The sequence below is a fragment of the Melopsittacus undulatus genome, chromosome Z, assembly GCF_012275295.1.
Source record: "Melopsittacus undulatus isolate bMelUnd1 chromosome Z, bMelUnd1.mat.Z, whole genome shotgun sequence".
Classification (NCBI taxonomy): Eukaryota; Metazoa; Chordata; class Aves; order Psittaciformes; family Psittaculidae; genus Melopsittacus; species Melopsittacus undulatus.
The window spans coordinates 9683779-9705825 of NC_047557.1; the positions used below are offsets into that span (position 1 = coordinate 9683779).

General features: G+C 41.2%; 1 protein-coding gene across 1 annotated transcript in view; it reads left to right on the top strand.

Moving 5' to 3' along the window:
• The window catches only part of DNAI1 (dynein axonemal intermediate chain 1), a 149329-nt gene that overhangs the window by 29828 nt on the left and 97454 nt on the right, over positions 1-22047 (top strand). The window contains exons 9-11 of the mRNA XM_034072653.1: positions 3743-3827; positions 4131-4248; positions 6714-6757. Coding sequence (XP_033928544.1) covers positions 3743-3827; positions 4131-4248; positions 6714-6757 — 247 coding nt within the window. The remainder of the gene's footprint in view (positions 1-3742; positions 3828-4130; positions 4249-6713; positions 6758-22047) is intronic.

A 22047-nucleotide genomic window follows, 5' to 3' on the forward strand; every position in this document is an offset into this window, starting at 1 on the left:
CCTGTGCCAGCACCTCAGCATCCTCATGGGGAAGAACTTCTGCCTGAGGGTTCATCTCAATCTCCCCTCGGGCAGGTTAAATACATTCCCCCTTGTAGTGTCTTTATATGCCCATATAAAAAGTCTCTCCAGGTTTCTTGTAGATCCGTTAAGGCTCCTCTAAGTTTTCCCCTTAAGAAGCCTTCTATTCTTCAGGCTGAACCAGCCCAGCTCTCTCAGCCTGTCTCGAGAGCAGAGCTGCTCCAGACCTCATAGCATCTTCATGGCTTTACTATGCACTTGCTCCAACAGGCCCACTTCCTTATGTTGGCAGCCCCAGAGCAGAGCACAGAACTGCAGGTGGGGTCTCATGGCAGTGGGGTAGAGAATCACCTGCTGGTCACACTTCTTTAGATGCAGAGCAGAGTATGATTGGCTTTCTGGGGTGCATGTGCACACAGCTGGCTCATACTCCATTTTCCAAGCATCACTTCCCTCATATCCTTCTCCTCAGGGCTGCTCTCAATCCATTCATTAGCCAGCCTGTATTTAAAGGTTTGGGATTGCTCAAGCCTGCTTTTGGTCTTGTTGAACTTCATCAGGTTTGCACAGGCCCAACTCTTGATCCTGTCAATGTCCTTCTGGATGGTGTCCCTTTTCTCCAGTGTGTTGACTGCACCACACAGCTTGGTGTTATTACAGATAAGGCAGGATCTAGCATTCAGCTTTGGGTATGCATAAGTAAGCCTTATCCTCTGATCTTCACCCCAGAATGATGTCTTAGGGTGAAATTCAGAATGCTTGCAGTGCAAGTTTCCTATTCTTCTAGCCTTTAACAGTGTAAGAGAACAAGAGCCATGATCCTGCTCATGTCTGCCAGGTACAGCACTGCCATTTAGCTTTTTCTAGTAGCAGATGCATATTAAAATTGAAGATAAATTTTTTCCTATATAATAGGGGAATGGAAGCTAACACAACTGATGGATCAGCAAGGCTTGGAGGATCTATTCTTTATGCCTTGTATTTCTGACTTTTACAGTACTGGAGAGAAAAAGGTTTATTTCGTTTCTCTTTTTCTAAAAGAAAAGGTAACCTTTTCAGTATTTAACCTATGTCAATTAAGCTTACTCAGAGCAATATGGTGGTGGCAGACAATGGCATTTTTATAGTCATGATCCCAATCCTGCTGGGCAAGTGTTGACAAAGGTTAATTGCCTTTTCTTTAGGAAATGTTTTAGAGAAAGACAGGTCTTACTGTGGCTGAAGCAATAACAGCAACTTGAAGTCAAAAGAGAGAAATCCCAGCAACTGAGAATATTGATTATTACATGATATGTCTCAAGCATCCTTATTCTCTCCATCTTTAATTTCTCAATATTTTTGAATTCCTGATGTCTAAGGAATATCATGATTTGTTAAAATGTGGAAAAGAAACTAGAAACAAAACCCCATATCTTTTCCTATGCTTTCTTAAATTCTGAGTGTGGCAGTAAATGCTCTGTGTTGTTCTCAAGAAGTTTACCCACAGATCGAGGGAAAACCTGAAGAGTATGATAGTGGCCACACTGATTCAGATCAAGGCTCTAACCACAAGTGCATGTGTAAACTGTAAGAACACAGCAAGAGTATATCCCAGTCCCAAATAGTCTTCTAACCTTCAACCATTTCCACCTATTTCCTAAGCTTTATATACTTTGACACATAGATGGAAACACTCGTTCAGTCTTGCCTGAAACCCTGTAAAATTCTTGCATCTACAACACCCTTTGACAAGGACTTTCACAGTTGTGTCATCCTTCTGTGAGAGTCACCTCCTTTTCTTTATTCTGAACTTGGTTTCCACTAGCATCACTTGACACCCCTACTTTTTTGTACCAGAAAAGATAGTGAACGATCAGTTCCTGCCCATCCTTTCAGGGCCATTTAGGATTTCATAGACATGTCTCGTATCTTCCCAAGGCATCTCTTCTCTAGACTGGCAAGTCCCAGGCACTCAGTTTTTCCTGGTACAGAAACCATTCCAGACTTGAACAAGCCTTGTTGACCTTCTCCAAACTTGGATTCAAGCTCTACTTTACCCTTTCTGAGATGGGAGAATAAAACTGCATGTATTACTGATGGTTTAGGCAAACTATGGATTTATTAAAAATATTGCAAATTGCAGAATTGCTGTTTCTTTTCTCCTTTGCCTTGTCATCTTCGTGTAGTTTCGTGCTCTTGCAGCAATGCTGTCAGCCTCCCTCAAGTCTGTGCAGAGCAAAGGAAAGAAGCAGAGGTCTGGGACACACGTAATATGAAGTCATGTTCTTGGTTCTGACTGTGTCTGTGTGGTCTAGTTTTGGCAACTCATTTCATTATTTCTTTTCATGTTCAGGGCACCCTCTGAGCTGTGTCAAGGATGACAAGTTTCTTTTGAGTGTTGTCACTGTGGAGTAAATCATGCTGTGCTGACAGTTACCAGTTCCTAGCAGGATTTGAAGATGAAAGGCTTTGAAACACAATTCAAGCTTTGGGGCAGGAGTAGATAGGGATGCAGCTCCTTGGAATAGAGAACTTTGAATGCCCTGGTATTCTCACACGCTGGCATCATCCTCATGGCTCAGCACAGTCTGAGGACTTGGCAGCCAGGCTTCTTGTCCTTGCTGCTTACACCAGTTTGGATCTTCCTAGTGGCTGCACAACACAGAGGATGGAGAGCACACTCACATGAAAATAGGAGTAGCACTTAGTAAGAAGATGCCTGAAAGGCTGTGGTGATCAGGGCTCTGTCAGGCAAGCATACCAGCTACCTGCTGGCAGTCAGACACTCCATTACGCTCTCTTTTCTCTGTTTTCCCCTGTTTTTTTCCCCCTCATCCACCTGGATTGGTCCCTCTCTCCACCCTTTTATTCTTCCTTATCAACTACCTAGTTTTAATTACTTCTTTCCTATTGGTCACATTTTTGCTATGTCCATACTTAAGTTTGCTATTCCTGGAATAGTTTCCTAGGCAATCTTAGCCTCACATTGTATTACTGATATAGTTACTAAGGGACTGCTGGCTTTGCACGATGCCCCTGCCCAAGAGGTTTCCAATACTTGCATACATGCGGGTGTATCTGCATACTTTCACATATGCAGGCTTGCCCACTTGAGTTCCCTGGCCAGGAAGATTGGATTTTCCACAGTATCAAAATAGTTTCCAAGGAGCTAGAAAGTAATTTACCCTTTTCATATTGGTTTTGTATTGTATGAGCTTATGGATCTGTGAATTCATCAAGTTGGAATTACTCAGGGATTGACTGAAGGACTCAAAAATCCTGTGATCTTTACTTAATACATGAGACCTAAAAGCTCTCCAGCTAGAGATGAGAGAATGCTTGTGCATGATCAAGCATCTATGATTTCATTACTGAAGCTAATGAACTATTATCAAGTGAGATGAGGGTGGGATCACATGTGTGTTTTTAGCCCATTCCATCCTGAGGTAGTTTGAATGAGTTAAGGAAGACAAGACTGTAACTGCCTTCACAGGTAAGTACCTTCTAGTTGAGCTAAATCACTAACACTGAAGGGTAGCTCAGCTGTGGATGGCATCTTGCTAAGCATAATAAAGTAATTGCCTCAATTCAAGTGCTTTTATCATTAGGTGCAGGTGTGAGGAGCTTCAAATTATCCTGTATTCAAGATCAAAAGACTCAAGTTTTTCGGTCACATGAGATCTGAAGGACTTGTAAACAGACAGAAAATACATTTTCTCTTCCTTGCTTTTCTTTTCAACAGAGTAATGAAATAGCCAAGGTCTCAAAGGTTGCTAAGATAATGGAGCGGATGGTGAATCAGAACACAATGGATGACATTATACAAGGTATGGCCCTGCTGGGACAAAGCCTGCAGATGAGTGGACACAGCTGTAGGAAGAACGGAACAGAGTAGAGTAGAATAGATAGAGCTAAAATGAGCAGGGCTGAAAACCTTCTGATTCACACAAGGCAAACTGTACAGCAGGCCGTGGGCATGCAGAGAACATTCCACGTCAGCCCTGCTCTGAGCTGGGTAGCTAGGCTGTGAGGATAAGAATGTTCTTTAAAACTTCCCTGGCACTTCATCGTGCTGATTTATTTCCAGTTTATACACCATGGCCTTTTCCTTATTTTTTTATTTGTTTTAGATTTTAAATATTTTGAGGATGAGTCGGATGAATACAGAGGTCAGAAAGGAACCCTACTCCCACTGTGGAAGTTCCAGTATGACAAAGCCAAGCGATTTGCAGTTACTGCCATCTCCTGGTAAGTCTCTTTATGACAAACTTACTCTTGGTTCGCAGGGAAGTAGGAATGCATGTGATGGCCCTTAGAAGTCTGGGCTGGTTTCTCTTCTAACACTGTCTTAAAGAATTAGAGACAGCTTCTTTGGCAACACCTGGACATGCCTGATGCTTCTGGATGCAAATCCTTTTGTGTAAGGCTGAATGCGCCAGGCTTGTGCTATTCAACAGAAGTGAAGTCACAGTAGGGTCTGTGAAGTGCTAGGGCAAAGTGAGTTCAGTTAGCAGAGCAAAGAAGAGCCCCTTATTGGGAAAACTGGGATAGACATTCTTGTCTTTGGACAATGTGCTGTAGGAATCAATCCTGGAAAGGCCAAGAGCAGAGAAGGGATAGCAGCTATATTTTTGACAAGTGTCAACACAGAAGAATTAGAGCAGCAGAAAGGGAAATGAAAATACTGCATGTGCCAGACAGGCTGCACCATAGGCTATATGATGCTGAGGCACTGATACCACACAAGACCTTTATGCATGGTACATATTCAGTCGCTGACCAGACAACAGTGGTATCTGTGTACTGGGATCTCACACAATTCAGTTTAGTAGGTATTTGCCATGCAGTCCACTTTCACATATTTACTCCTGGTTAGTCAAAAAAAAGATCCCTGATACTTTCAAATCAGTGATCTGTTTCTGAGGTGTTATAGTCATGAGTATTACCATGAAAAAAAACTGATGTCACAAACACAAATGGGTCTTTTTACTGTTTACCATGCTTGATGCTCCCCAGAACTGGCCTGGTTCATGCACTAAACATGACACATAGTCATCTCCTGTCCTGTGCTCCTTTGCAGCTAGGCCTACCCTCAGTTGTCTGTGAGGCAGTGCAAACCCATGTCTTGCTAAAGAGGGTCTATGGAGAAACAGAGCAGGATTGCAGTCTTCTGTCATTTCAAACCACTGTAGTAATTATACTTTAATAGGATACCAGGGATATTCTCAGAAGGATGCAATTGTGAGAATTGCAAAACAATAGGGAAATTAGGTGTAAAACTGGGAGATGGGGGATCTTTAACAGTAGTTTGTGGTGCTGCTATTCTTGTCTCCAGGAAGTGATAATAGAAAGATGGCCCTGAAATTGGAAAAATGACTCTAAATTGCCTTATGTAATGAGCTTTTCTAATTTTGTTTCTGTTCTCACATTGTTAGCAGTAACAGTGCATTTAGCGGATAAAACAAGAGCATGAGAATACCTAGATACTAGCCCAAGTGAAACGAAGTTAAAAGGGAGGTGGATTTATTTTATCAATTCATAATAACAAATCAGAGACAACACTCAGATAATTTTCACATCCATTGATTTCACAGAATTGTTAGCCACTAGGTGTGCTGTGTGAGCTCAGGAACAGCAGGAGTACTGACCTTTGTCCCATGTAAACCCTTCTGTAAGTGTCCACATACGGCAGAAGTTGTAAAGCAGGTGTATGTTTTTCAAATAAAGGGGTTTTAGAAGGCATAGTGGATAGCTAGTTGCTCAGGGCCAGTGTGCCTCAGCAAGTGTCCTGTTCACCAAAGGGAATTTCACTTCCTGGTGTTTGGGAATCATAGAATCACAGAATAGTCAGGGTTGGAAAGGACCTTCACATCATCCAGTTCCAACCCCCCTGCCATGGGCAGGGACACCTCACACTAAACCATGTCACCCAAGGCTCTGTCCAACCTGGCCTTGAACACTGCCAGGGATGGAGCATTCACAACTTCCTTGGGTGACCCATTCCAGTGCCTCACCACCCTTGCAGTAGAGAACTTCCTCCTTATATCCAATCTAAACTTCCCCTGTTTAAGTTTTAATCCGTTATCCCTTGTCCTATCACTACAGTCCCTAATGAATAGTCCCTCCCCAGCATCCCTGTAGGCCCCCTTCAGATACTAGAAGGCTGCTCTGAGGTCTCCACGCAGCCTTCTCTTCTCCAGGCTGAACAGCCCCATCACTTGAATGATCATGAATTCATGAATTAATAGCTGTCTCTTGATTTATCCCTTATTATTTAATTACAAGCAGGAAGGTAAGTTTATTGGGTATTATTCTGTTGTGGTTTAGAAGCTCCTGTATTCTTGCCTCTGAAAATGGAAACTGATGCATTCCTGCCTTTTTTGTTCCCTCAAAGACCTAATTTTTAACAGTAAACCTTTTATGATTATGAAATAAATAAGCCAAGCAATGCTGGAGATTCACATCGTGTCTGTCTGTGCCTTTTTTGTTCTTTTTATCCCTGTTGTGGTATTCTGGTGCTCTACTTTTTTATGCATCCTGAATCTGGAAGAATGCATCACCTGTCCTAGTGCACGTTTAAAGGTTCAAGCCCTCAGACTGTATGCAGTCCTGTGAGAATGGACTCTGATATTAATGTGTGAAACACTGTGCATTTGCATGGAACTGTATGTTTGATTAAAAAATGCAACCTTATGCATATTTTCTCATTACAGGAATCCAAAGTACAAGGACCTGTTTGCAGTGGGATATGGCTCTTGTAAGTAACAAATGGAACAGAATCACTGAGTGATTTAAAATATTAAACAGGTGCAATGAGATCAAATCATATAATACTCTGGGATATTGATTGCATCTCACAGCAAGGACTCACCTAATTTCAAAGCAGTAAATTGAGATTTAACTGAAAATAGGGATTAGGCCTTTATATTCCATGACATTCTTAATGCATAGGCATAGACAGCATTAGCCAGGGCATTTGGCTCATAACAGTGCTGACTTCCCCTTTGGTCAAGGATTTCCCTGTAGAATCACCACTTAGTTTCTTTTATCTTACCTCTTGGGATCTGATTTCTCTGTTCCTGCCCTTCTAATTGCTTCAAGACCAGGTACATTGTACTTTACCAGAAGCTAATAATGAGAGACTTCTCTAAATGTAAACTCATTGCTTTCTTGTTAGGAGACACCTTTCAGTGGTGTCTCGGAGACTAAGCTCTCAATTAAGACACATTGGGTCTGGATAATGTAAAAGGCAGTTTCACTCTTGTAGTGTCTGGGATTGGACATGGGATAATTTTGAGTAGCAGCGAATATAAAGCTTGTGGGTATCTGTGTTACTCCATATTAATCTCTATCCAATATTATTGTTCCTAAGTTCAGGAAATTGAAAAAAATAATCTAACAAGCTAATGTTTTCTTACCTTTTGTATTGTTTAGCTGTTGTTTAACATTACAGCTACCTGCTCTGTTTATTATTATTTTTTAAGAACATGGGAGTCCACATCAACAAGCTTGCATTTCCTCCTTTTCAGTATCTCATATTGCTTACAGACACACTGACTGCTGGATTCTGAGCATAGACAGACTGGGAGAAATGTCGTATGGATCTGGGGCATGGGGAAAGTGAAAAGAAGTTAAATCTTCATTATTGCCCATAACACCACAATGAGGGAGACATTATGAAATTACTGAGTAGCAGGACAAAGACAAATATGGAAGAGAATAATATGATATGTAATGGAATTGTGGAGCTTTTCTTCCTTTGTGATCTGGAGAACAGAGATATACATGGGTTCAAAAGAGGTTAGATATATTCATGAAGGCCAGTTTGCTGTTGGAAGGACAAACCATCTGATTCAGTCATTTCTTAGCTGTGAGTTGCTGGAATCTCTCAGTATATAAAAGGTTCTCACAGTATTTAAGCAGTTGCCGCTCAGTACTCTTGGAAATAAGATACTTGGCTACAGAGTCATGGTCCCAGATAGTCATTTTTGTGTATTTCTTTGTTCTCTGACAATGAAACCAGATGGGTTGTCCTCATTTACAGTAGTAAGGATTGCATTCTGCCTGCAATATTGCGACATTTCATTTTCCTCTTAAAATGACGATTTGCTCTTGAAGTTCACTCTATCTGAGCCCTGGGAATGTTCCTGTTAGTTTGCCAGGAAGCCTAAAATGGCCTGACAATCCCTTAGATCTTTGGTTCTGCAGTGTCCATAATTACATCACCAGTCTTTTGTGCAGCATGCATTTGGGAGAGCTGCCAAGATACCAGTAACACCTTTGTTCTACAGCCCAAATAATACCTTTTGAAACAAAAGGTCCCTTGTTTACTGTAGGTCCATTTCACTCTAGTGTGGCAAGTTCTGTACAAAGAGGGCCCTAGGCTGTGCCTCGCTTTTGTATCACATTTCTGGAGTTTTAACCAGTGATTTATTGCAATGGGGTTTCTAATGCTAATGGCGTTTCTTTGGCATGAGGCAGTCTCTTCTGAACAAGGAAATATTGTCATTTTAATTTGCAATTCAGTATTTATGCTACTTGGCTGGAATTAATTTTTATTCCCATCAGGAGGAGCTGTCTTTCTGCTTTTGTTTTTGCATAAATGAGATTTCTGGATTTCTGGCTAGACTGACAGCCTGCAGTGCAGGGTTCAAAGAGGCTGTTGTGGGTGTTGGGCTTATGTTCTGCTTTGCTGATGGGAGCACTACAAATACAAGTTCAAGTCTTAGCAATCACCTCAGTTCATGTTCCAGTAGCAAGTGTGCCTCTGACAGCCTTCAGAGATGGCTTTTTATGTGTACCTCCATCTGTTAGCACAACTTGAGAAGGGAAAAATAGTATATGTATGGCCAATGTATTTTATATCCTACTGTTTCTTTGCACTTCGTGAATCTAACTTGCCAGTTATAAGGATGCATGAGGAATATGGACTCACACCCGAAGCTCTGGCAATATGGGGTATCTGGCAAAGGTATCTTCACAGTGCTCAGTCTGAAGTGAGGCCTCATGTGGACAGAAATATACCATGTAAAGATGCCTGCACTGCCCTAGCTTTCTTGTGTGAAATCAGCATGAGCAATGCTAGTACAAGGTCCTTATGCTGGTGTGACTGCATACAAAATAAGTTGTTATAACTCTGTGACTGAACTAAATTGATGTAAAATCTGTGCCAGTGCTTTCACAGACTTGAGCTGGTACTTAATAGATGTCCTGGTGCTGAAGAGTTGTGGTTTAACACTGAGATCATGGGGCAGGTCTCTCCTACAATGTAGTGTCAGGTAATTGCGGGAGACTGGGTGTGCTTATTGGGCCGTCTTGTATTTTCCCATTTCTCAAATGCACTGCCAATGACCATGGACAGTATTCTACTTACTGCCCTCCACTGATTGAGACTGGGGGCTGGTCATTGCAATAGGGATATTCCTAAATGGGACATGCTCAGCGTGCTTCTGAGGGAGCAGGGAGAGAAGAAAATGAGCCAAATGGCTCTAATAGTAAGGTTGTGCAGCTTTCTGCTAACCTTCGTGCTTCATGGGCATTGCTTGCTATGAGGGAGGCCTCATGCCTCAGCAGTTCTGTCACACTTCAAGTCAGTTGAATCTATTCATCCTCAGCTCTCCATGAGCACTAAAGGATGAAGTACAGCTCCTTAAGGAGCTAGCTCTTGGTAACATTGAGAACCAGGAAGGGTACTGAAGACAAGATAGCAAGGTGAATATCAAATAAGACTGGCATGGTCAAGGAGTGTGCTTCCATTACCTTTCAAACAGTGTCTCAGCCAGAATCTGATCCTATACAAACAACTGAAAGGAGGGTTAATTGCTACACACTATATCTGTTGAGTGATGGTGATGAATGCAGAACAAGGCATTTAAATTAGAGAATAGAATAATGGAAATGACTGGTAACAAAACAAATTCACTTACAGAGGGGAAAAGTTATTCTGCAGGGACTGAGGGAGTATGTTTGGAAGTATGCCATTTTCCTCTACCTCTTTTTGTGCAAAAAGCCTGTGTCCCCTCTGTCTAAGAAGCACATAGTGGAAGAAACAATTAGTAGAGAATACCCAATCTGCTATTCACTCCAAAGATTCAATGTAAATTGATTATCAGCTCCGTATTACACAGCACATATTTTCCTACACATCCTGTTCCAAGCCCAAAAAAATTCCACTTAGCCAAATACAGTTTTCTAGCAAAATATTTCTCTGCTAAATACGAATTTGAGAGACACAAGTAAGGAACCACAGACTGGTTTGAGCTGGAGGGGACCTTAAAGCTCATCCAGTTCCAATACTCTGCCATGTGCGGGGACACCTTCCACTAGACTGGATAGCTCCAAGCTCTGTCCAACCTGGCCTTGAACACTGCCAGGGATGGGGCAGCCACAGCTTCTCTGGGCAACCTGTGCCAGCGCCTCAGCACCCTCACAGGGAAGAATTTCTTCCCTGTATATAATCTGAATGTCCCCTCTGTCAAGTTAAAGCCATTACCCCTTGTCCTGTCTCTACATTCCCTTGTCAGAGTCCTTCTCCAGGTTCCTTGTAGCCCACCTCTTGAGCCTGTCCAGGTCCCTCTGGATGCCATCCCTTCCTTCCACTATGTTGGCTGTACCACACAGCTCGGTGTCATCAACAAACCTGCATCAATCCTACTGTCCATGTCCCTGTTGAAGGTGTTAAATAATACTGGCCCCTGAGGGACTCCACTCATTACTGATCTCCACCCAGGCACTGACTAGTTGATCACAACACAGAGCACAGTCATCCAGCCAGTTCCTTATCTACTGAGTGGTCTACCTGTCAAATCCATGTATCTCCAGTTTAGAGCAAGGTTTCTTGTGGACAGTCTCAAAGGCTTTGCACAAGTCCAGGTAGATTTGTCAATTCCTCTTCCCTTATCCACCAGTGCTTTAACCCCATTATATAAGGCTACCAAGTTTGTCAGGCATGATTTACCCTTCATGAAACAATGTTGTCTGTCAGTAATAACCTCTCTGTTTTCCATGTGCTTTAGCCTAGCTTCCAGGAGGATCTGTTCTATAAGATTGTTGGGCATCAAGGTGAGACTGACCAGCCTGTATTCCCTGGGTCTTCACTTTTCAAAAATGAGGGTTGTGTTTCCCCTTTTCCAGTCAGTGTAAACTTCACTGTTCTGCCATGACTTCTCAGATATGACACATAATGGCTTAGAAACTTCATCTGCCATTTCGCTCAGGACCCTCAAATGTGTCTCATCAGGTCCCATGGACTTGTGAAGACTAAGTGAAAATGTTGCATACCTCAGCATTCTCCATGTCTGGCATGTTTAGCCACATCTCATTTTGCTCATTGTTGGGTATAGTTTCTTTCATCTTACAGAATCATAGAATAGTTAGGGTTGGAAAGGACCTTCACATCATCCAGTTCCAACCCCCCTGCCATGGGCAGGGACACCTCACACTAAACCATGTCACCCAAGGCTCTGTCCAACCTGGCCTTGAACACTGCCAGGGATGGAGCATTCACAACCTCCCTGGGCAACCCATTCCAGTACCTCACCACCCTAACAGTAAAGAATTTCTTCCTTATATCCAATCTAAACTTCCTCTGTTTAAGTTTTAACCCATTACCCCTTGTCCTGTCACTACAGTCCCTAATGAAAAGTCCCTCCCCAGCATCCCTATAGGCCCCTACAGATACTGGAAGGCTGCTATGAGGTCTCCACGCAGCCTTCTCTTCTCCAGGCTGCACAGCCCCAACTTTCTCAGCCTGTCTTCATACAGGAGGTGCTCCAGTCCCTGATCATCCTTGTGGCCTCCTCTGGACTTGTTCCAACAGTTCCATGTCCTTTTTATGTTGAGGACACCAGAACTGCACACAATACTCCAAGTGACATGTGGATGGATTTCATCAGGTCCCACAGACCTGTGCACATTCAGTTCTTAAGATGGTCTCAAATCATATCCTCTCCTACAGTGGACCTAAGGTTTTCATTCTCACAGTCCCTGAGTTTGCCTTCCAAGACTTGGGTGGTGTGCTCAGAGCATTTCCCAGTGAAGATCGAGGCAAAGAAGTCATTAAGAACCACAGCCTTCTCCAAATACAGGGTAACCAGTTCTCCCAGTAGCTTCCAGAGAGCGCCCACGTTGTCCCTAGTCTGATTTTTATTTGCAATATACCTATAGAACCCCTTCCTGTTATCTTTCACATCCCTAGCCAAGTTTAATACTAACCAGGCCTCAGCTTTCCTAACCTGGTCCCCAGCTTCCTGGACAACATCCTTGCATTCTTCCCATGCAACCTGTCATTGCTCCTGCCTTTTATAAGCCTCTTTTTACCCTCTAAGTTGCCTCAGCAGCTCCTTATCCATCCAAGGAGGTCTCCTGGCCCTCCTGCCACATTTCCTTCTAGTCGGGATGCAACACTCCTGAGCTTGTAGCAGGTGATCCTTGAATATCAACCAAGTTCTGCTCCTCTCTGCCCTCTAGGGCTGTATCACATGGAACTTTACTAAGCAGGTTCCTTTGTTGTCCTATGTACCTGAAGAAACCCTTCTTATTATTTGTTATGTCCCTAGCCAAGTTCAACTCCAGCTGTGCCTTGGCTTTCCTGATCCCCTCCCTGCACTCTCGGACCATAATCCTATAATCTCCTCAGGATGTATATCCCTATCTCCACTGCCTATACATGCTGCTTTTGTGTTTTAGTTTGGCTAAGAGGTCTTGACTTAGCCAAGCTGGCCCCCTCTTCCCCTGCTGAATTTCTTGCACATCAGGATTGAGAGCTCTTGCACCCAAAGAAAAATGTCTTTAAATATTTCCTAGCTCTCATTCACTCCTTTATCTTGGAGGGCATTTTCTTAAGGGATCACATGCACTAGTGACCTAAACAGCTGAAAGTTTGCCTTTCTGAGGTTAAGGACCCTGATTCTGCTTTTCACCCGTCCTGTATCCCTCAAGATTGAGAATTCTGCCAGGCAACGATTGCTGTAGCCCAGACTACCTCCAGTCTGGACCTTACCAATAAGTTCTTCCACACTAATGAAGAACTGGTCTAGCAGCACCTTTCCTCTCTTTGGGCTCTCCAAAACCTGTATCAGGAAGTTTCCTCCTACACTCCAGTAGTTTCCTTGGTTGCTTGCAGTCCACTGTACTGTTTTCCCAGCAGGTGCCTGGATAGTCCCAGGACCAGGGCCTGAGAGCCCTTTCCTGACATAAAGGCCAGTATCCTGTATCCAGGTTTTTCCAAGAGAAGGAAACGTATTAGGCACTCTGTACCCTGATGGTTTCTGAGGGTTCTTACCTCATGATGCTGTAGAAAAACATTGGAACATTAAAGTCTTGGCAATCTAAGTTAGGGCAGATACTCTCTGACATAGAGCGTAGGATCCTGAGCATGTAAGCAAGCCACTTGTGCCAGGCTTCAGAAAGGACTTATTCTATCCCTACAGAACTGTGAACTGCCCTGCTAAGTGTCTTCTCTTCAGCTATGGGAAGTCTGTTGATTAAGACAAGCTTGCATAAAATGCAAGTCTAGAAAACCCTTACTTGCTGATCCCAATAGGAGAACAATTAAAGCATTGAAGCATAAGCTTAACTATCCTAAGGCAAGCCTATAGGTGTTCTGAGTGTGGGGAGGAGGATCTTCGTGGATTCAAGAAAGAAAGTAATGAACAACAGGCCTGGATCCCATCCTATCTTCATGAGCTGGCTGGAGGATTTGTCTTAGAAGATGGATTGGATATTATCTTTTAGAATGATGCCCATTTTCCCTGTCAAAACTCCGTATGATGGTTAATCCTTCCCCAACTCTGTATACTGTTCCAGCTTTGAACTGGTCTGCCCTCTGGTATATGGTATTTCACTACAAGGTTGGATTTGGTTAACTTCAATTTTCCACTGTTGAAACTCATTATTCTCTTGACAGCAAGCTCAAACAGCCTTTCCTGCAAGTCCTTTTTCCATAAGTGATATAAGTGCCCATATGCATTGATGAAGACCTCTCTCATTTTTCTCTTCTTTAGGCTGAACTCATCAAACTGTACTCAAGATTTGCTTCCTGTCTGCTATGGTATTTCAGTGGCCTTTCTCTAACCTTTCCCCAGCATACCCACATTATTCCTGAGCACAAATGCCATACCAAGCACACTCACCTAGTTTCTCTTTAATGCATTCCACCCACTGTTGTGTCATCTCAGACTCTCATCAAACATTTTATATCATGATGTTCACTATATCATTATGATCATTATATCAGACAAAAAACATAACCACTGCTGGACTAAGAATGAATGCCTGGGAATCTGCCCTAGAAACCATCTCTGTTCATTTTTCTTTCTGTTTACAGCTCTACTTTAGGCTCTGAGCTAGTATGTGCTCTGCTAATTCCATGTAATATAGGTTTTTAATCAAATCTTATGATGTATTTAACTGAATGCTGAATGAGTAAACAGATATATTTGTGTTAGCACACTTTTTTCATCAGGCATCGTGACAAGAAGAATGACAGCTTTGAAAGGACATTTACCCTCTCCATAGGGCTAGGGATCTAAGTAATAGGGGAGGTAATTTGGTAGGACTCAGGTCCTCACACTGGAAGAATCTCATTGCATACAGGTAAGGTCTGGGATCATCAATTTATGTTAACTACTTGTTAGAAGTTATAATTCTTTATCCGATCTTGAAGTGTAGATAAATCCCTCAAGTTTTCCCTGATATCTATCAAATTATGGAAATAACGACTTAAGAAGCCCTGCTGAAACTCACAGATACATTAGAAAGTAATAAAAAATAGAAAAGGATTTCAGAAAGTTGTTAGCCCATCTCCATGCAAGATAATACTTTATTTAAGACATGGTTTTGATGACTCACCTTAGTCCACATAATGAAAATTGCATGCACTGTAATTCCTGGCACAGTTGAGAGAAGTCCTATAGAGGATGGGCAATCGTTGTGACATTGTGACAAGGACAGCAGCTTATGTTTGAGAAGGAGAACCCCAAAACCTCTGATTTTACTGTATAGGCTGTGGGCTTCAGGAGAGGCAGTATTAGAAGTTACACCAGGCATTTGTGAGTATTCTCTTCAGTGGTAGATGTAAAGGTTGTGATGGAGCATATGGAAGAGAGTCTGGATTGGACTTACATAACAAGTTGCTATTAAACCTCGTATTTTCTGATGAATGACCAAAAAGCTTTAAGTGAAAGCTTGAAGTGGATCAAGTACTGTGTAACAAATTCAGATCTCTGAACCAGCCCACAGAAATTCTCTTCCAGGTGGCTTTGGTGATTATATATTTAAATTACGTTCCCAGGACAGGCAGAGAAGACTTCAGGGAGCAGAGATCCCTCCTAATCTCCCCTTAAACTCTATTTTTACATTGGGAATAGAGATTGAAGACGTTGTCAGATAAAGTATTTTAGATTGCTTAGAGACACTTGTCTTGTATGAGGCTGTGTGCATATGTGATTCATGTGACTATTGTGCTGGAGATGGGGGGCTGGCAGCCATTCAGACACATAGTGGCCTGTGTGCTGGGCCAGGTCCAGCAGTGAGTTTCAGCCTTGTGGAATTCCACACAGTAAACCCATTGAAGTTTTCTGACTGCAATGCCACAAAAAGCTGATAAGAGTTTCATGTGGCCAACACACCTCAAAGAGAAGTTCATGTCACAGTCTGGATTCGGTTTGTTATTTGGCCTACATTTGTATAAAGCACCAAAATACTGTAACAAATTCCAGATTTGGGAAAATATCTCCATGTCTATTCAGTCATGTGCCCAACACTCTTCTGAAGCTGATAAAATTAAGTAAGTCTTCAATGATAAAAGACCTGGGAGGTTCACTCTAATTTTTGGTAACAGGTTTGAGAACTGCATTGTGCCATCATGGGGACTGAATGTTTCCTTTTAGCTATGAATGTATTATTTATTGATATTTTGATTATTTGTACTGTAAGTCAAAAGACTGTCACCTTTTGTGAATGCTGGTGATGCCAGTTATTACTGGTGGTTGATAGAACAGTTATATCTATCAGTAGTGAATTTATGTTGAGGGGTAAAAAAAGAGGCAATCGCAGAATTAAAACATAATGGTTGCTTAGTTGCCAGTGATTTTAATTTATTATATTTGTTCTATCAGGCAAACTGAAGCCCCACTCAATATGCAAAGTTGCTACTGGTAACAGGTTAAAACTTAAACAGGGGAAGTTTAGGTTGGATATAAGGAGGAAGTTCTTTACTGTGAGGGTGGTGAGGCACTGGAATGGGTTGCCCAGGGAGGTTGTGAATGCTCCATCCCTGGCAGTGTTCAAGACCAGTTTGGACAGAGCCTTGGGTGATATGGTTTAGTGTGAGGTGTCCCTGCCCATGGCAGGGGGGTTGGAACTGTATGCTGTGAAGGTCCTTTCCAACCCTAACTAGTCTATGTTTCTATGATTCTGCTGTAGGGGAATATTATAATAGAGAAAAAAGGCAATAATAAAATAAGCATAGACAAAAAATTGAAAGGGAATATGTAAGTCTTATATGTGAATTGTTGAAGCACATTTGTATGGGCATTGAGTATCCCCAGCATCAAAAAGGAACACTCTGGAGGACATAGGCTTGTTCTGTGTTAACTTATGAGTACTGTTTGTGCTGTGTGACTTTTTAATAGCTGTAAGGAATTTTCCATCACTACATTGTATTAATTAAAAGAGACTGCTGGGGAAAAAAAAGGCAAGAAATAAAACATAGCGATCAGATGCCTCTGAATGCATAACAGAAATCCTTAATAACTAGGTCTAATACTAATTTATGTTTTCATCCATGAAGAAGAAATACACTGAAAATTACTGCTGAGAAAATGTTTTGATGAGACAAATATCTGAGAGGTGGTAAGAAATGGCACAGTCAGATCAAAGAACATTCTAGATTCCTTTGTTACAGAGGGCAAAGCATCATTCTGCCTTACAGTGTCCAAGTGTGCATTCAAAGGAATTCAAGCCATGCAACCACAAAGGGGGGAGCCCTATCTTGAGGAGTAATGATTTTAGAAAGAGCTTGTGATGAAACCCCTGTGCTGTCCAGCATCAGAGATACTTGGCTCTATAGGGAAGGGGAATTGGAACAGAGGGGCTTAAACAGCCTTTTTTCTTTAGTGCTGGAATGACCACCCTGAAAAGGCATGCTCACCACTGGTGACATGCAAAGGAGAAGGGTGATGAACTGGGAAGGGTTCGAAAACAATGAAAGAATGATCTAAGAGCAGGACAACTGACCTGGGAAACAAACTCAAGGAATTTGGTTTGTTCCTCTTGTCCAAAAAACAAACAAACAAACAAAAAGCTTATTAGGTAGTTGGATTACAGTCTGTTAACTCCCTGTATTGGGAAAGCAGATCATGTAACAAAGAGATCTTTAATCTACAAGACAAATGATGTAATAAGATCAAAGAAAAGCTGGATCTATGTAAATTCAGTCCAGACTGAAAAAAAGAAGTGTGGCTTTTTAATAGCAGATGGGAAATTGAGACAATTAATTTTGGCATGTGGCAAACTCCCAACCACTGGAGGCTTTAAAATGTGGAAATTTTAAAGATGCGATGTTTGTGTCTAAGTTTTGGTCTGTTGCAGCCATGATTTCTTCATTTAAAATAAGTTTTAACGTAGAAAAATCTTATGTTCCTTATATCTTACATTTTTCAGAATTCTGATTTATTCACTCTTCTAACCTTTCTAGAGGCTGCTATTTGCACTGTTTCATGTTGGAGGCTTTGAAGTTCATTTGCAAAACATCTGTACCTCCTCCATGGTCTGGCGGTCCTGGAAAAACCTCCCTAGTGGAATCAGTGTTAGAAATTTAAGCCTTCATACATCCGTTTTATTGAGATAACTAATTGTAGTAAATTAAATGTAATTACACTGAAAATTACAACACTTTGAAACCTGTTTTCCAAATACCTAATATCTCTTAACACACATACAGGCTCTGGGAGTAGTAAAACTGACAGTACCTATTAGACTATCAACTCTGTTAGTAAATATAACCTAATAAGTATAATACATTGAGTGAATCATACGAAAGATTAATTTCAGTTGGTGACTTAATTACTGATTTGTAATTTAAATTCTGCAAGCTTTGCCTAATTTTTTCTAGCATTAACCTTTTGTTTATTTTAAATCAACTCATAACATCATTTTTTGCTGTAGCATTTTGTTAAGCATGAAACAATAAAGAGATCTGTTGTGTTTGGGGAAAAACATGAATTAACAGGTTTTATGTATCATGGGGTTCAAAAGAGCTGCTCAGCCATCCTGTTGTGTCTCTGGTGCATTGCAGGCCATTAACTTCAACACACTTACCTCTCTGTCTAGCCTAGTTAGTTTGATTAGTGCATTTTTATCCACAGGAGACTAGACATTTGTGTGCCATAGAGTCTTCCCTGTTTGATAAAGCCAGTCTGACACCTTTTCTTTCTTAGCTTTGTCCCCAGAAACAGCTACATTTATGTTACTGTGGGAATTCTTTTTTTAGCATTTGCACAACAGAAACCAAGGAGAAGTGGGTTAATTCCTTTTGTTATTGATGTCAAGGCAATTGTCCTGTAGTGAAAATTTGCTAGAAGACTTTCCACCTGTCTATCCTGAGAGACCCCTTAAATCAGCAGGAGAAGGTGATCAACAGGTATTAAGGACAGGGAAAACAACTCTATACACTGTCCCTTAGAAGCATCATTTTATGCTCTGTTTCAAGATTCATTTTCTGAAATACAGATGTTCTTATGCTCATGTTCTATAAGCCAAACATTATTTGTTTGGATTTGTATTTCCCATTCCTTCCAAATACCAGGGTTGCATTATCATCACAGCTTGACTTTTCTGTAGCAAAAGTCCTGGAATCAAGTCTGCTTCTCACACTAAGTAGAGAAAATGTTGTCAGGACCTTAAGGGCAGTAGTATGCTCTAGTGGCCCTGACCACCCTCACCAGCCCTGGCTGTCAAACCCCCTCCACTGCTGGATGTTATCATGATTGGGTATCAGCTTCCCATCTCTTAGGGAGCACCAATGATTCCTCCAATCAGCCCCAACATGTGTTCTGTATACCCAGTGACCCAATGCTGATGTAGACAAATGGCAAAGTAAAACCTGGATAAAACTCAAGCCAACATTACTTAGTTATGATGTATTTACTTATGCAAGAAGCTTATAACAACTTGTTTTATTTTTCATTGCTAAAATCTTGGTATGGGCTACAAAGCAGATTTCCTAATCCTGAGTGCTTTGAGTTCTATCCGAGAGATAACAACTGCAAGATTGAAGATCCAGCCTTGATTGAACTCCTTGCATTAGGACTTCTAGGATGAGGTTCAATAACATGTATAGATTTATAAAGAATAATAAGTTTGTAAAGTCCTTTTGCCTAAGAATAACCCAGATTTATATGGCACTTTCTTCAGAGGAATTCTAGAGCCTCCATGCAAGGGAAGACTAAATGAATTGATTTGTTTAGCCTCCATAGTACTCCAGAAGTGTATCAGGGCTGATAAATGCCAAGGAGGCATTAAGAGCTATTTAAGGCTAGTGCAGGCACATATATTAGTTTAAGGTTGAGTTTAGTATGCTGCGGATTTGCTTTGGTTGCCTGCCAGTAAAAGGCTCTGGATCCAGTGCCCTGAGAAGTCTTTCAGTTTCCTCTGCTTCTCAGAGGCAACTATGGTTGTGAAATCAGCCACACGAATAAGGATTCCATAGATTCCATAGATTTTATTTATCACCTAATGCATAGTTTACTGTGGTTAACCAGCTCAGTATTAAAGCTTAAAAGTTTTTAAATCCTTGCTAAGAACATAGAGCTATTGTTAATCTCTCATGGCTATAGGAATAAAAGCTCAGTGATGATGATACAGCTAATCTGGACAGAATTCTGTTATGGTTTTTTTTGAACTTAATGTTGCAGGCTTAGATGATTCAGTGATCTGCATTTTTCAGTTGCATTCAGAGTCTTTCAAGCTAAGGAGATGTCTTAATTGTGGAACCCTGAGTGAAGTCTTTAATTTGGCAAGCAGTTCCCTGAGAGTAAAAGAGGGTATTTTGTGTGTTGAGAGGGCTGGTATATAAAACGTCCTTGTTTCCATCCTGTGATGTGGAAGGTGCTGCAGGAATTCTTAATGAGCATGTTGATGTGGATATACTGGCTTGAAATAAATTTTAATGTCTTTCAGCTATAATGCTTATGTACCTTCAGACTTGATGCTCCTATCAGTTTGTTTGGGTTAGATTACCTTATATCATGACAATACTTTTGTATCTGTGCACTGAGCTGAAATTATCTGTCTCCTCTCAGATAGGGAAAAGATAAATCACTGTACATGAGGTCTGCAGAGCCAGCAATCAGACCTTCTGTACAGACATTATTACTAAAGCAGTCTGTGGGATAGAATTTAAAGAGACAGGGAGTGATAGAATATATATGTCCTTGTCTACGATAAAAATAGCGTATTTTAAATTTTGGATGCAATGTAAGTATTTATGATGTCTTCACAGAAAGCTATTTGACATATGAAAGTGAGAAAACAGGAAGAACTAGAAGCAGAAAAGGTAATACTAATAAGCACTGGGAGTTCATGTTTCAGGGAATACAGAAAATTTATTCAGTAGTTAGGAAGTTTTTCCCTGAGGGTGGTATGGTTCTGCCAAGTCTGATCATTCAGAGATCGCAAGGCAGGCTCTCAGAATCATGAGATTATTACAAATGATAAGGCTTGACTACTTTTTATTTGCCTCCTGCGCTTTCAGAGTGGAATCTGTTTGGTGTTTTAAACCTTTCCTTTATTGCCATGAAAGCTTAGCAATGTTTTGTTCGGAAATGAAGCAGAAGCAGAACTTGTGTTTTAATATTGAAGCTGAGGCTTGGGAATAAAAAATACTCCTGTTATTGCAGCAGTCCTGATAAACTTTCAGGGATTAACAGCCCTATTGTGGCTTCTGTCTATGGGATGCCTAGCACAACTCTCTAAGCAGTGAGAATGTATCCCCTCGTGAATGCAGAGGCAATGGCTCCCGAATAAATGGAATTCTGTGACCTAGGAAGAATCCCAGTGTGTTCATGGCTATGCAAATCTGATGACAACTATTGCCATTTTGCACTCCTGTGAGACCAGCTCACAGCTCCACTCTGATCCCTGGAATACAGTAAGAAATCACTCCTAAGTCACAGATCTGGTCCAGCTTTGCTAGTTTACTAGTTTGCTGATCCTTGCTGTCCATTTGTTTCCTTCAAGCCATCTTAGTTTATCTGTTATGATCAAACAGCTGTTGTGGCTGATTTTCTTAATGTAATTTTCCAAATATGTATTCCCACAGTACTAATTTTGCAAAGGAAAGATTAATATTTTTTTGCAAAGGAAAGTTTGAAATACATTTCCAGATTTGCAAAAGGGTTTTCAAGATTTCCAAGCAAACCATAAGCCCCACTGGGATCTACTATACTTTAAAAGCATCAGAGCTTAGCATCTTCCTTTATGCCTCTTGTACTATAGGATCTCTGACAGCCTCTAATCCTTCCAGACTTCACAGCGTGCTCTGAAAATTGCGTTTCCTTCTCTCCTTTGAAACAAATTCTTATTATTTCTTGCATATGGTATTACAGCTGACAGTATGTAGTCCCAGCCTGAATACTAATTCTGTTTCTTGAGTTGTGCTAACATTGTATAAATGATTGCAACTGAACTTTCAAGAAAGGTGCCACCAAAAGGAAATCTTAATTAACTTACAAATGACAGTCAGTTGGGACCATGTTCTGTGTTGACCACCAGCTGATTCACACTTTAACAGGCTATTGTTTTCCCAATTTTAAACCTACTATTTCTTGAATTGTCAGCTTTCTCCAAGACTCAGTGGGTGCCATTTGCACTATTAATCATGCATTTTGTCTTTCACTTAACACATATATTTACATAGCTGCAGTATTAGTTAAGTGACAGGAGGAAATGTGACTTCCAGCTGAAGTGAAAGAGAAACTCTTGTCAGTTTGTGCAAACAGCTGCAGAGCAAGAGTTCTGAAAGCCATATGTGATCACCAAGATAGC